Below are 16,244 nucleotides of genomic sequence, written 5' to 3' on the forward strand. Positions count from 1 at the left end.
TCAGAGGCCATCGGCTATCCGAGCCGTCAGAGGGCACCGGTGGTCAGAGTGGTCAGAGCACACTAGAGGCTAGAGTGGTCGAAGAGGTGATGGTGGGAAGCTCTTGGTGGAGTGTGGAGGACCTGGCTTCCCATCTAGAGCACCCCCAACAAACACCCCTAAGAACTCCACAAGGTATGCATTTTCTTGCAGTAGAAATAGGGACAAGGGAGGCCTCAAGAGAACAATTGCATTCTTCTTCCAATGAGAAATCCAATAGGGATGCAGTGGAAAGAAATAAAGACACGTCACCAATCAAAAGGTATTTCTGATATACGGACTATCACACATGTGATAGGGCACATATCACATAAATAAACATATAGATCACCACTTAAATGGTTTGTGATATATGGCCTATCAATCTGGATAAATACATATGACACTACTACAAGATGACCCATTTCACATGCCTAGTTTCGATGGTGGTCGTTGAAATACACGTCGCAAATCACATCAAAATAAGCGTTGCTATACGGGGTGGAAATTCAAATTTTGAATTTGAATTTCCATAAAAAAGTGAACTGAATAGGTGTCAAAATAACTGTCAAAATGCCCATCAAAAATAGTTTTTATCAACTTTATTTCGATGTTGTTATCGACGCCTGTATCAACACGTATTTTGACATCTATTTCAACTCTGAGAAATTTTTAACATATCTGCAATGCCTCACTATAAGCATTTTCAAAAACTAAAACAGGTTCACCTCTCTCCCCAAAAATCTATGCGTTCTCTCCTCTCACCTCCCTTATCCCCCTAACCCTAAACCTAAGCCCTTCCCCCATCCCTTTCTTGGTTTTTTTTTTGTATGTGTGTGGTACTAAGATGCTCTATTTTTTGTTTATTTTTTAGGTTCTATTCTCTCCCCCAAGTTTGTGCAAGTTTTCTCCTCTCACCTCTCACCTCTCACCTCTCACCTCCCCCATCCCTAAACCCTAAACCTAAGCCCTTCCCCCATCCTTTTCTTGCTTCAAAGTTTTTGTGTGTGTGTGGGCTAACATGCTGTGTTTTTTGCTTGTTTTGTAGCTTCTAATTGGCCTCATGTTGCACCTTTCATTCCAGGTAGCCCTTATCCTTTTTTCTTATTTTTTATTTATTATTTACCTTGCTTTCGATTATTGCACCCTTGGGTGTCGGGGTTTAGGATTAGATTAGGCTCAAGCATGCATGCATCTACCTTAAGCTTATTGCATAGATTAAGCTCTATGCATATAGCTTAATCTCTACATTAAGCTCTATGTATAGAGCTTAATCTATGCATAGAGCTTAATGTAGAGATTAAGCTCTATGCATAGAGCTTAATCTCTACATAAAGCTCCTTGTATAGATGTTAATCTATGCATAGAGCTTAATGCAAAGATTAAGCTCCATGCATAGAGCTTACTGCATGCATTAAGCTATATGCATAGAGCGTAATCTATGCATTAAGCTCTATGCATAGAGCTTAATCTATGCATTAAGCTTTATGCATAGAGAATAATTGCTACATTAAGGTCTATGCATGCATTAAGATCTATGCATAGAGCTTAATCTATGCATAAGCTCTATGCATAGATCTTAATGCATGCTCAACTACTTCGAGTTGTAGAAGATGAGATCATTTGAGAGGTTATTGCCATGGTGGTGAATCAAAAGATGCTTCTTCCCCTTAGTGCCATGAGCACCCACACATTACGAGTTGTGAGGGGACACTACGCTTGCGCTCATCCCACCGCTTTGCCCAGAAACTGCTCTACCCCCAATCTTACTCATCCCGATACAAAGTAGTGCACGAAAATGTGGTCCTAGATGATGTTGGCAACGAGATGAGTTCTCGAATCTGTGAGTTATGCCATATAACATTTTCCCATAACTACATGACTACACGGCATAAAGTTGATAGCCCAAAGAAGGAAGGAGTCGTGAATCAAATCAAGAGTAATTTTATGCCAACACCACCAGGTAGTCAAGAGTTTCATCCTAGATGGATAAAAGATGACATGGTGAATGTGATGAGGCATTGGCACAACAACGTCACACGCAAGGTAAAGACAAGGGTTCAAAAGCCTTGGAATTGTACATAAGAGATTTGGGAAGAGGAGAGTATAAAGAGCCATGAAAAATCCCCAAAGGTATAAGCAGCAGAAGACGGCTATACTGAAGTGAATGAAGAGTGTAGAGAGCTCCCATCTTGGAAGCTGTGGTTGGGATACTTTCCGCACATACTTTTTTTTGCATAATGGGCATTTCATTTTTGTTAATAACTATTCATGCTTCATGCTTCCAGTAAAGAGTGGTCTGTCATGTAATGCGGAGGAAAGGTACACCCTAATCTACGGGACATATGCCCTCTTCGAGCAACTTGAGTAGGAGGGCGTCAATGTGAACTGGACGGATGTGGTGAATATGGTAAACCTCTACATTTCGCACCCCTCAAAAAGTCTTTTCCTCACTTGTCGTTTCTAAGTTTTTTCCCCTTGAATACTCTTTTTCAGGGACCAATGCCAAACCCTGAGGGAAACCATGATGATTAAGTTCTATGTACAGGACTTGAGACTCTAAATACATTTTTGTTGGTTCTATGTATAAGCATATTTTGTGTACATATTTTTGTTGGCTCTATGAGCTATGTAACTTCTTCAACTTATAAAAATCTAAGTTTTGTGACCTTTGAGTATAGAACAAGGATGTATTCTATAAACTTATATACCAGTACATTCAGCTGTAGGACTGCACCTTAGTGTACCATTATTCAAAAAATAAATAAAACCTACATCTATTGTAATGGATGTTGTAAGTATCAAAATACCAGTCAGAACAAGCGTCGTTTGTCAACATCAAAAACAGTGTCACAATAAGCATCGAAAAGGTAGTAAAAATAGCTATTACTTTTAATGATTTTAATGACACGTATTTCAACACATATATACACATGTATTTACACATGCATATCGACGGTTCCATATCGACGCTTTCAAAGATTTTTTACATGTTTATTTCCATTTAAAAAATATCAAAAATCAACCTGCCTGTAATAGTGTGAAAGAGGCCATTAAGATCAATGCTAGAAAGGTATATTTAAAAGTGTATGGCCATCCTATCCATCATAATCTAGATTATCCACATTATTTTTTTGCAAAGATGTATATAAATTCCCTCCTCCATGACATCGGGTAAAGGGATGTTATATGGCACAAAAAGAATTGGAACAACATGTATGTAAGCCTATTTAGCTACACCGCTACACTGAGAACTTATCCTTACTCATGCTAAACTAAGGAGCATCCTAGCTAATTTCTTGACCCACTTCAAAATATAGCATAACCATTAGCTTGTGATAATGTGAAACAAACCTTGCAAGTATATTTTCTTGAATTGGGCACAAAGTTGGTTGCTTTGACTAGGTTATGATAGTTGAACTTTACACATGGATGTGGACCATATGCATGCTGACCTTTTTTCATCAGAATTGCTTTGCTGCGCACAGGGGCACATCATGCATGTGCACATACACACGCATACACCTCTCAATATGAATGGAATAGGGGCATATGCACATGCACACATATACAAACTTTTCTTAATATAAAGGGGTCAAGGGTATGATCATGCAAGGGATGGATGGGGGTAGCTTGAGGAAGACATAGTAGACGGGGACCTACCTAAAAGGAATGTCAACAAGCAAAGTGATTTCATGGGAAGTGACGTGGGTCGCATGCTTAATGCCTAGCAAATTTAGTATCTTTAAGTAAGGAAAAAGAAAGAGGAGCCAAACGAGTACTTTGAGCCAAAAAAATAAAAATAAAAATGGACTCAATGTAAATGCTTGGGAAGGCAGGCCAAAATAAAAAGAGAAAGGGTCTTTAGCTCAGGATAAGGACTTGAGTGAAGGAGGTTTTACATTATATGAAACCTAATGGGCTAGAAGCCCTTTTAAAAAAAGGAAGAGATCTCCCGCCCGAGTCCCCACGCTCAATCGCATGCATGCTGTTGTCTTCTCCCTTAGCTGGGGGTCAACCAGGCATGTACAATCAACTGCTGCAAACTCCGTCCTCGGCATTGTGAACACGTGTAAAATTGACTGGTTTTGGCCTCACTAAGGTTCATCCTGGACTCTAGTGGTTTTGGCCTCACTAAGGTTCATCCTGGACTGCGCGGGGCTGCGCTTGCACATGCTTCGGTCAAGGCGTGGGCTCTATCATAGGCTACGATCTCGTACAGGTAATAGCTCTAGTCAGACTACTACTTATATTTATTTCTACAATAACGATTTTTTACCAAAATTTTCGATCTTTCCAACAGAATTATGACGAGAAAACGCAGAGGAAACCAGAAAACAAATTCCCACTTTCAATCCTCACCGTTCACGTTCAATCCTCACACATTCACTCCTTTGTAATAAGAAGATCATCAATTGAGCAACTTCTGCTCACATTTGTATTGTTTTATTAGACGGAGCAGGAGAAGCATTAACTGAGCAAGTTTGAACTTACAATTCAGGCATTCGTCAACAACATGCTTGATGTTGTACGAAATCAAATTGCACAAGGATTCGGTTTTGGGGTCGTTGTAGAGGGGGCTAATGATCAAAATCTGCTTGAGGAAGGACTCTCTGCTCAATTCTACTATTGGGTAGAGAGGATCGGTCAAGCTGATGATGGAGCAGCAACTCCCAACACAGACGAAGCGGCAGGGCCTTCTGACAATAACCCACATCGCCATGACGAACTCTCTGTTATCACAGGTACCCAGAAAAGAATTCTCTTCTCCTAATTAGTAATAATTAGATATGCCCCCTTTCAACTAATTAATCAGGCCTAACGGGTCTAGTTAATTAATTGAAACCTTAGTTTTTTAAGGTCCCATTTCTCTGTCCACCTCCAATTCCTCATCCTTCTCCTCCTACCTCTTGCTCGTCTGTCTACCACTCCTCCTCCTCCTTATCCTCCTCCCACTTTGATGCTCCTTGTCATCTTCTTACTACAATTGCGTATCACCTCTTCAAAATATGGGTCCCAAATTTTCCTTCACATTATTTAACTGGACTTGATATGTACGCGGCTTGCTGTTTTTATACCCGCTCACAAACAATCGAGAAGGCGAAGGCTCTCAAAGAAGCACGAAGCCTAAATATCTAAGGTTGTGTTGCAAGCTTAGCATTAATTAATTAATGAGCTTAAAATTAATTAATTAATGCTAAGGTTCCCTAAGTATGCTAAGGCTCAATAAGAGCTCCAACACAACTTGAAAGGTGTATCTCATCTTGAAAGGTTCAATAAGAGCTCCAACACAACTATGAATAAAGCATACTCCAATGTTCATCCTCCTTCTAGGAGTCAGCACAAGTTTCCTCTCCACGGTTTAAACAATAAAACATCCAACTCTTCTAAACTTTTAAGTGATTCAAGCATACAAGATTGTCCACCCTATAACTATGCCCTCTTCACATCCAATTATGACATCAACGTATTGGTATCTACTGGAGCTACTGATTTCCCTGACCTCATATATTCCACTAGTGAAAAATACTTTTTAATCATGCAGGCAGATTGCAATCTAGTACTCTATAAGAGCAACGATGATGGAACAAAAACGCCTCTTTGGGCTTGTGGGGATGCTTGTTATGTCAAAGGCTCTAACTGTTTCGCTCGCCTTAACCTAGATGGAACTTTTGCTGTGTATGATGGGAATGGAGACAATCTATGGTTTACACCCACACAATGTTCGAGTGGCCCAGGATGTTGGTCTGACACCTACCTTCCCGTCCAAGATGATGGAAATCTAGTTTTGTACCTAGCTTCTTGACACGGGGGCTGCCATTTGGGCAAGCAACACAATCCAATAACACAAACATTGCAATTTACCACAAGTAGAAGTTTGTGGTCTCCCCACATGTTTTGTGAGAAACAAAACCATGTATCTCTGAAGTATTGGATCTATAATTAGAATAAGCTTTCACACCTTGGTTTGTGGATTCCTAGGCAACCTTTTAAATTCCCATACGCTTATCCACATTTGAGGTTGTAGTAAAAGAACATAATTTTATATTCTCATATATGAGTAAATGCTTTGTTGATTTTAAGAGCCACATGCAAGCTGGTTATTGCTCCATATGTAATTTACATTATACAAGTCATAAGAGTTTGTAGATGAGGTTTATTGCTCATCTGGTTTACATTGAGAAGTCATATTGAGTTTGTAGATGAGCTTTCTTCAAAGAAGGTAGTACCATGGCTTATCTTGATTATTATGAGCCTACTTAAGCATATGGTTAATTTGTGATTAGCACTAGTCTTAGCACGATCTCAAATTGTTAACATCCAATGTCCAACACTTTCAATAGCTGCATCAATGTCATCTACCTTCTCAACCACATCATTTCCAATAGTGAATATTCTCTTTTATACATAACTTTGTTATAGGCTAGGACTTCGTGTAGTTCAAAGCTCTCACCATGTAATTGCCAAAATTGCCTTGCATATGAAATTTCTACCATACTTAGTACTTTATATGTGTTTCTCTTTTTGTATATTGCAATCCCTTTTTCAATCAAGTTCTTAACACATGGTTCACCTTGACCATTCTTCAAAAAGTCACCCCATGAGCATTTAGCCTTCAAGGCCGATCTTAAAACCAAAGTCTAATTATCATGCCAAGAGGGGAAAACATGACAAGTGCAATCAGCGGCCATGTATTCACTAGGAAGAATAAGAGAGCAATGTAGATTTTTGTCAATCTTTTATGAGGTAGAATCCCATCCTTATGACCTTGAATGACATGAAATGCTCATGTAAAAGCACTTCTCATATAAAAACGCATATATCAAATCTCATTATGGAGATTATTTTTCTTGATATTAACATATGTTGAAACTTTACACTCAAACATATAGCATCAATAGGGATCATGCAATTGATGCCTCAAAATATCATCTAAAAGTTCACCGCTACGTGCATTTATTAAATCAAAGGTAAAATAAATAAATAATGTAATACATATTTTTCCATTTTTGGTTCTCTTTAGCTTTGAAGCGCTCGTAATATGTGCTCAAAGATTTTAGCCAATGACCATGGCAGATTGAAGCAAGCATTTCTTCTTGACTACAGTCACTACTTTATCTATTTCCTTTTTCATGGAAGGGGAACATTTTTAAAAAGATATTGAATATACTTCTTAAATAGATTCAAAGATAGTATATGCATTACATCATACACTAAATCAAGTGACAAATTGAATCCATAGAGATTGTATAGTCTCCAAAGTATAAACTCACCTGAAAGCCCAGTTTCTATCCAAATTGCATCTTTTTCATTTTGTGTACAAGATATCCTAGATTTTGTTAGTGGCTTCAATCTTTTCTTCAATCGTTATTTTTTCTTGCATACATCTATCTTTAATGTGATTCCGATCATATATGTATAAAATCCCTTAAACCTTGGATTATCTTCCACTTAAGTGGCTTGAGTCTCTTTAACAAAATGAATGATCCCAACTTTTAAAAAGTCCTATTTTGCATTGTGTTGGATGATCATTTGCAATCATCATTTTTATAGCTCAAATTTTGCATTCCCTTGATTCTTGGGCATTAATAGTCTTAAGAATGCACCAAAAACATCACCAAAACTTTTGATGATTTTCTTATAACTCCATAGAATGAATAATACTACTGGTAATTACAAATCTAATGAGGATTTTTTGAGCATTTAGAAACATTATTTCCACAACATCATAATCTTTCTATGTTGTACCAGATGCTTGGAAACCATCCCAATGCAATATTGAGAAAAAAGTTTTCCCTATTTATAATTTCTCCATTTTTAATTAGATACTTAAGTAAAAGTCAACCAAAATATTTAGTTAATTTGTACCTTGCATATTTTCTTCGATCTTTTGATTGGTAGAGCTGACATTATTAACATGCAAAGTTGTATTCTCCAATTAGCTTAAATTTTAATAATGTTGAATGCCATTGAGGTGTAACTTGAAGGAAAGTTTATGTAGGATTTTCTATGATCATGATTGGAATAAACCACCAGTAACTATAAGGATGTGTATCAGCCATTCCAAGGCCCTTGAACATAGAATTCACTTGATCCCAAAAAACTTGAACTTTAATCCCATCAAGGTTTCACCAAACCATTTTGGTGGCAATTGGACTAATATCCTACTAAGGCTCCTTTTTTAAAGTTCCTCACACACTCTTGAACCTTCCATATCTCTCAGAATTATAAACAAAGCATCTTATCTTTTAATGATGGAAACCTGATGGAAACTTGGTGCTCATCCCACAAATCTTGAAGCTCTATTACTTTTTCTACCAATGAAATAATTTTAGGCTATGACACATTTCTAGATTATTTGAATATATTAAAGGACTCATGATTTGCTTCATTGAAATGAGATGGTATAGGAGTTTCCTCATAATCCATCTTATTCTAAGCATCTTACCCTGCAAAGAAGTTACTTTGAGATTCATCTTTGACTTCTAGAGAAGACAACCCCAAGTTGAGTCTTAGACTTCAATATCTATTTGTGAATCTTTGGTGCCTATAGAAAGTAAAAAGGTGGACATTGGGACCTTCGTGAGACGATATAAATTACAAGACACACCAAATTTTTCTTTCCTCACTTGAAGAGAGCCCTGCTCGTGACCTTGTGTGTGGCTCTCTACCATGATGAACAACATTAGCTTTATCCTCAAGAAGATTGACTTCTAGATCATTGCCATGCATGTTGTTCCTTTGATTTCTACTTGGCCACGTCACTACAAGGGATCGGGCTCATACCCGCGCTCCTAGCCGCTAAAAATGACTTGTGAAAAAAAGTAGCGGGCCCGTGTATCAGCGCGTGTATCATCGCGACCACAGACATGCGTGTAAAAGCGCGTGTATACGACCTCTCAGACGCGCTTATACACGGGTGTGTAGTCGCGTTCTTTTCACAGACGCGTTGATACATGCGGCTATACACGCCTTTTTTTAATTTAGACGCGCTTATACACGGGTGAATAGCCACGTTCTGTTCAGTTCAGATGTCTCAGACGCGTTGATACCTGCGTCTATACACGCGTTTCTTTAATTTAGATGCGCTTATACACGCATATTTTATAGAGTATCCGCGTAAATACACGCGAGTTTTAGCAGTTCTGACGCGTGTATACACGCGAACAGAGAGCAAAAAAAGAATCCAGAGAGTGCTATTTGGTGCCTGAATACTGTTCCAGCATTCCAGCACCCAATAACACTCTCTGGATTTTTTTTTTTGTGCATTAGACCATCCCATTAGACCATCCACGAAGAACATATGCACGAGGGAGATTAAGACAAGAACGACATGAATGCATACATTGTCAATACACGATTCAAGACAGACATGAATGTAATACTATCGATCAATCAATTCAATATTACTATCAAAATTTCATACATGTATACAAGGGAGTCCATATCTCGAAGTAGCCCATGGCTTCAGTTTACAAAAAAATATATACAATCACATCCTCAATATGGAATGTGATACTATAAGTCTGAGTACTACTCAGACCCAGATGATGACTCGGTGCTCCCTCCATGCTCAGATGAGCTCACATCGGTCGGAATGTCTGATGAGTAGTGCTCACGTCCACCCTCTGCAGTGGCGGCCGGTGGATCATCAGCAGCTTGTGCCTGTTCAAGTAATATATAGTATATAAGTATATATATATGTAATTCAATTAACCAAAATCATTCGTTTAGAATTTTCAAGTACCTGTCGACCGTATGGTCTCATGGCCATCTCAAACTGCGCATCCGTAATGCGTCCCTCGGCTCTAAAGATGGCCCACGTGTCACGTCTGCTATGCCAACGAGCATACGCAGTATCGTGGGTTGTGGGCTTCCTCCCCGTAACCCGTCGCTGTATCATAATCAACACAATTTGTAAGATTAAAACAATCATAGAATCAATGAATTAAGTAAACAATCAAATAAAGTGGCAAGATACTTACAAACTCTGCCTCCCATGACTCGACGCCGCCAGATCCGAAATGCGAAGATCCAATGGTCTCCATCTGGATCCGTCGTGCCTCCACATGCTACCTGCTCTTCACGCCACCCTCTGCTCGTTTCTTTGCCTCCTTCCACTCGCGTTTGTGCACAGTGGCAGGTTTCTCGGCAGGATAGCCACCCGCAGCTACATTTAGCCGGTCATCGTACGCGAGTTTTTTAAGGTGAGATCTTTTATTACTTAAGATCTCCCTTATTCGCGTCCTTCCCCATACATCCGAGAATGTAGCATGTGGGGGATTGGGGTACCGACTATGTACAACCTCTATCACCTCCCCAACTAATCGGCTATTTTGATCTTTAAATTTAATAAAACAATTTCTATATGAGTTTGATACTACCCCACGCATGTACTCCATTACCTCCCTCCCCCTCGCATCCATCACTATCCCGCCCCTATCCGTCACATCATAGCAGACCACTCTCTCCATCTCTCTCATCTCCTCCTCTTCCGAACTGTCTCCTCTAACTCTTCTCCCTCTATCTCCTCTCTCACCGCGTGCCCTACTACCTCCCCCACCTCCCCCACCAAAGCGCCCGCCGCATCCTCCACTCCCACTCTTCCTACTGTTGCGGGTGGAGTCACGACTGGGGGATTGTCTACGTGACGGTGGCTGTGAGCCCTGACGTGACGGTGGCTCTGAGGGAGCACGTGATGGTGGCTGTGAGGGTGTACGTGAGTGTGTCTGGGACGAGGTATGTCTCCTCGATGGACGTGGAAGAGGAGAAGCTGCATGCCGTCTCGTCGGACTCGGAGGAATAGATGGCACTGGAGTGCCCTGGATACTCGCGGTAGGGGTATAGACACCAGGCAGGGAAGGAGGGGGATGGGCATACATATACTCTGTAAGCTCAACCGAACTAGGATGGCGCCCAAAATGATTGAGCATCTCCATCAGCCAATTGCTGTACGCAAATGGATCGGATGAAGAACCTGGAATATCCATAAAGAACCTGCAACAAACATCTTCATGTACATCATGGGCTGTCTCTTGACTCACACAAATATCATCATTCAAGTCAGTTGTGTTGCCTGCAAATCATGAATTCTGAAACGCAGTCTCGTGTATACACCCGTGCAGAAACGCATGTATACACCCGTCAAAAAATGCGTGTATACACCCGTCAAAAAACGCGTGTATATCCGCGTGAACAGACTCTGCAGACAGATTACATGCGCTTTTACACGCGTTTCTACACGCGACCTGCGAAATTTTTTTTTCAAAAGGACCGACCTTCGACAAAGACAAAGTGTCCTTATAAAAGGACCATTGTCGCCCCTGTCAGAATCATTCACCCAATCGTGTGCACGGAAGCAAAAGGACGGAGACAAACCCAAAAAGCAAAGAGCAAATAGCATAAACAAATCAGAGGAAAGAGACAAGGCATAGGACAAACTGACTCACCTCTGAAAAAGTAAGTCTTCTCTGCTCCTTCTCTGCTCCCTCCTTCTCCCGTGTGTGCTCCTTCTCTGCTCCCTCCTTGCACTTAGGTTTCGTTACTGTTGGAAGAGGCGAAAACGAAAGCAGTGTTGATATGTTAGTTCAAAATCTATATTTGGGGAAGGCGGGCTATTTTTAGTTTGAACATACCGTCGCGTTTATAAACGCGTGTATATTCTCGTGTATGATATTTTAGCTGCGTTTATACACGCGTTTTGCAGGAATTACCCGCGTTAATACACGCGATTTTTAGGAAGTAGCCGCGTTAATACACGCAATTTTTAAGAAATAGCCGCGTCAATACACGCGATTTTTATACTTTCATTAAAAACATATTATGATTTTGTGTTTTCTGGTTTGTACATAGGATGTCATCAACCTCTTCAAGCAGTTCTAGGGAAGACTTTATTATTCTAACTTTTATTTATATTTTAACAGGTTTGAAAACATCGGGTAAACATGCATGTCCTGTTTGTGGCCCTTTGTTAGTACATGAGTATGCTGACGGTTTGTGTAAGACTATATTCGATAATCATCATCAATTTCTCCCCTCAGATCATCCTAAATATGTTGCTAGTAAGAGTAACATTCCTCCACAAACACTTCGTGCAAAAGATTGGAAGCGTATTTGGGAGTCTACAACTATTCTTCCTCCAGATGGCATGAACAGGTATAGTGATGTTTTTTCAATCTTGTTTTGTGTAGTCTCTAATTGGATTAAAGGTCACATAGAGCAATCCCTTGTGTAGGTACTCCATTTTTTTTCGGCTGCCATATTGGACCCATCTTAAGATCAACCATCTTCTTGATCCCATGCACATCTTCAAGAATGTGGGATCTGGTATTTGGGAACATATTATTGGTAAACGAGACAATGTTAGCGTACGTGAGGACTTGCGGGTCGCAGGACGTATGCGTCAAGCTTGGCCATGAGAGGTGGGTGGGCACGTTCGTCTTTCGCCTGCACCATGGATTATATCAAAGAAAGAGGAGAAGCAGGTAAAGCAGGCCATCACCACTTTGCGTACTCCCACTGGATGCATGAGATCATTGAAGGGAGCCTTTACAACCACTAAGAAAAGAGGCGTTGAGCAACTATATGGGTTGAAGTCCCACGATTGGCACAAGATGCTTCAAGTAAGTGTTTTCCAAGTCTTGTATGTACGTTGAAATTAAATTTTGTAATGCCATAAACCATACATACATGTGCTCTTATGTGCGCAGTTCATACTACCTACTAGCATCGACCATTGTGCAAATAAGAGTTTGAAAAAATGTATTTATAAGATGGGCGAGCTTGTGAGGTATGTAAAACCCATGCTCAGATCACCCTTCATTATACCTTGCAAAATGAACGTGCATGAGGTATAACGTACTATTTATTTATTTTTCAGATATGTTAGTTCCAAAGCAATTGATCCAGCCACGTTGGATGATGCGCGTGTTATGGCAGTGGAGGTGGTTTGTTTGGTAGAGGAGACTTTGCGAACCATTCTCACAAGTCAACTACATCTCATTGTGCATTTAGTGGACGAAATTGCTTTATGTGGTACTGTGCATGCACGCTGGATGTTCTTCCTAGAGCGCTTCATGAAGACCTTAAAAGACTTTGTGAGGCAAAGTGCAAGGCCTGAAGGAAGCATGGCCGAGGGTTGGTTGATACAAGAGTCTCTTGTATATATTTCAGAATTTCTTGGTCAGGTGGACAGCTCTTTGCCACGACTATGGAGCAATGAAGAGGACTTGAGGATGACCTCTATTGTGCCTCAAGGAAAAGGACAGAGTAAAGTAATTGACAGAACATTGATTGATGATCTCAATTTCACTTGTATCCTTAATAGTGATGTGATGAGCAGATGGGTTACAAGATATGAGGATGCAAAGACAAAAAGGCAAGCAGAAAGAGCTCTCTTTCGGAGTCAACATGGCTCTCGGAAGGCGTACCCTAAGCATCTAGCAACACTTCCGAATGATATCCATGTTGATTGGTTGCATGAGGAAATGGAGAGAGCAGAGAGCGACGAGGGGCTGCATATCACGGCGGAAGAATGGGAGTATGCACGAGGATGCATGTCAAAGGTACATAGAACTAATGTTTTGGATTAGTTGTAAGTGATTTTTAATATTTATTCACATTGCTTACACAAATATTGCTTCTATTTTGGTCCAGTGCACTATGTTCAATGCTATATGGTGTGAAGGCAAGCATTTTCGAACACAAAGAATTGATGAAAAGAGAAATACACAAGATTGCGGTGTCATTAGTAGCTTTGAGGGAGCTAATGGAAAAATGGATGATTATTGTGGCATAATCCAAGACATATTTAGGCTTGACTTTCGTCGCTTCTTTGTGTATGTTTTGGATGTCAAATGGCAAATGAACGTGGTGGAAAAAGGGCCTGATGCAACGATAAAACGCCATGCAAGTGGATATGTAACTATTGACTCTACAAAGTTCTGGCAAACAAAGAAAGATAGGCTCGTATTGCCACAACAATGTGAGCAGGTATGCATTTTTTTACTAATGTGTTTCATGTACATATATATCTAAGCTCGCGTACCCCTTGACTTTTGATATGCTAATTAATTACTGTACTATGTGTATTTGAGTAGGTTATCTATCTACCAATGGTGCATGACATCAAATGGTGGTACGTCATCCCTATTGCACCACGTTCCAAAGTGATGTATAATACATTCACTAATATGGAGCATATGGAGGATGTAACAAGCCGCAATGAAGATGATGTCAAACATGCCATTGAAGATGTTGTGATCGATGATCAAGAAATAAGAGATGATCATGATAATGAGGATGAGCATGCCATTTCTCATGATCATGAGAATGACCCTACCATTGAGGATGATGGTGATGTTGATGAGGATGATCAAGACATCGATACCATTATCAATGGAGTACAGAATATCGATAGTGGAATAAATTTAATCGTAGCCTTACAAATTGATCAAATGGATATTGATGTTGATCGTTTGGCAAGGATGGATCTTATTGAAGATGAGATCGAACCCTAACCAATCCGTCACTGTACATTCTAAATTGATGACATTTCTATCATCTCATATGTATGATTTATTTTTGAATATATTTCATTGTTGTAAATGCATGTAGTGGGATTGTGTAATGATGTATACTGTAATGTACTATGAGATGGTTTAAAGAAAATAGTTTTTAATTTTGTAAAGGAATTCAGTTTTTCTTTAGTTTTTCTCTGCCATGCGTGTATTAATCCGTGTATAGTGGCGTGTATTAATCCGTGTATAATAGCGTGTATTAGTCCGTGAATATTACCGTGTATAGATGCGTGTATTACTGCGTGTATATAAACGCATTTATACACGCGTTGATAAATGCAAATATACACGCGAACTTAAATGCTAAAATACACGCGCCCTATTCTATTCAAATACAGGCGCGACCATACACGCGTTCGTAATTTATCGCGTGTATGAAACGCGTGTATGGCAGCATTGTCTTGTAGTGCGTCATCCTCAATTTGGGAACTTCTTGAATATTCAAATTGCTTATCATGCTATATATCATTGGAAAGGTCTCGAAGAGTACATTCCAAATGTCCAAACGCCACTTACTTTTCTGTTGATTTGTAAAAAATTCACCATGAGCCCATTTCTCTAGAGAGAGGAGGTGTGAAAATCCTTAAGGGGTAAAAATGAGAGTCCATATTTCACCTAATGATAGTTCATGATCAGGTACATTATTTATCTACAATTCTAGCTATAGCATGGTAAATAGATATTGTTCTCACAAATATAAATATTTATAACCATGTGACTTTACAAATAACATATAGATCATCTCTATTTATATAAAAACTTATTCCTTTGAGGTTATCAAATTTCTCCCACATAGTAGTGTGGTGAGTTCCAATTTCCCTTTACCTTTATTTATAGAAGATGTTTTTGGTTTTTGTCATTCAAGACTCTTAAAAAGACTTTTCTATGTTACTTGTCTTCAATGGGTGATCATATGCTACCACAAGGAAAGGGTTGGGTAGAGAACAAGGCTTTGAATTAAAATCCTTCTTTTAAGTAAATATATATGAGCATTGGGTACAATGCATAGCCATACACTACAACAAAATGAGGGTGTAACAACGAAAATAGCAACGCTTTTATAACTAGAAGGGTAGGAAGATGTCGAGCCTAATTTGCTACTAAAAAACTGCTATTTTTGTTGTTGCCAATGGGATCATTGCTTAGCAGTGAAAATAGCAGTGATAGAACTATGTGGAAAAAAAAGATAGAGTAGATTGGGGAGTATATAGAGGATTCCTCAATCTTTCCCAACTCTTTTTGTAATTAAAAAAGAGTCAAAGTTTTTTAATACAAACATAAACTTAAAACAGAGTCACACGACTTTCCTGCTGAGACAATGTGAAGCCCCTAGCTTATGTACTTGAGAAGCACTCATCGTTGCTTGTTGTTGAAAAGCACGTGGGGGCTTTCTCACACGAAGCTTCGTAGCATGTGCCTCCACTCCTTCTGTGAGCAAATGCCAGGCTTTTCTGAATTGTTCTTTGCCGCTCTCTTGCTGTTTGCTCTCCTGTTAGAGAGAAAAAGCTTTATCCTTTGCTTCATCCATTTCTCCAAGAAGCAAAGGCCCGCATGTGAAATGGGGAACTCTGTCTTGAGCACATCAATGACATATTTCTTTGAGAGATCATCAATTGCTTTCCACTTTTTAAAGGAGTTCTTGAACTC

At 39.5% G+C, this 16,244-nt stretch overlaps 1 protein-coding gene across 1 annotated transcript; it reads left to right on the forward strand.

Moving 5' to 3' along the window:
* Positions 1-4,193: 4,193 nt before the first annotated feature.
* LOC147635035 (uncharacterized) lies at positions 4,194-5,824 on the forward strand. The gene is made up of 3 exons (XM_086803342.1): positions 4,194-4,240; positions 4,520-4,763; positions 5,271-5,824. Exons 2-3 carry the CDS (start codon positions 4,535-4,537, stop codon positions 5,822-5,824), a joined length of 783 nt encoding a protein of 260 aa, XP_086659468.1. The 5' UTR covers positions 4,194-4,240; positions 4,520-4,534.
* The last annotated feature ends 10,420 nt before the right edge of the window (positions 5,825-16,244 follow it).

This window comes from Cibotium barometz, chromosome 10 (assembly GCF_041138505.1).
Source record: "Cibotium barometz isolate CiBa-2024 chromosome 10, ASM4113850v1, whole genome shotgun sequence".
Classification (NCBI taxonomy): Eukaryota; Viridiplantae; Streptophyta; class Polypodiopsida; order Cyatheales; family Cibotiaceae; genus Cibotium; species Cibotium barometz.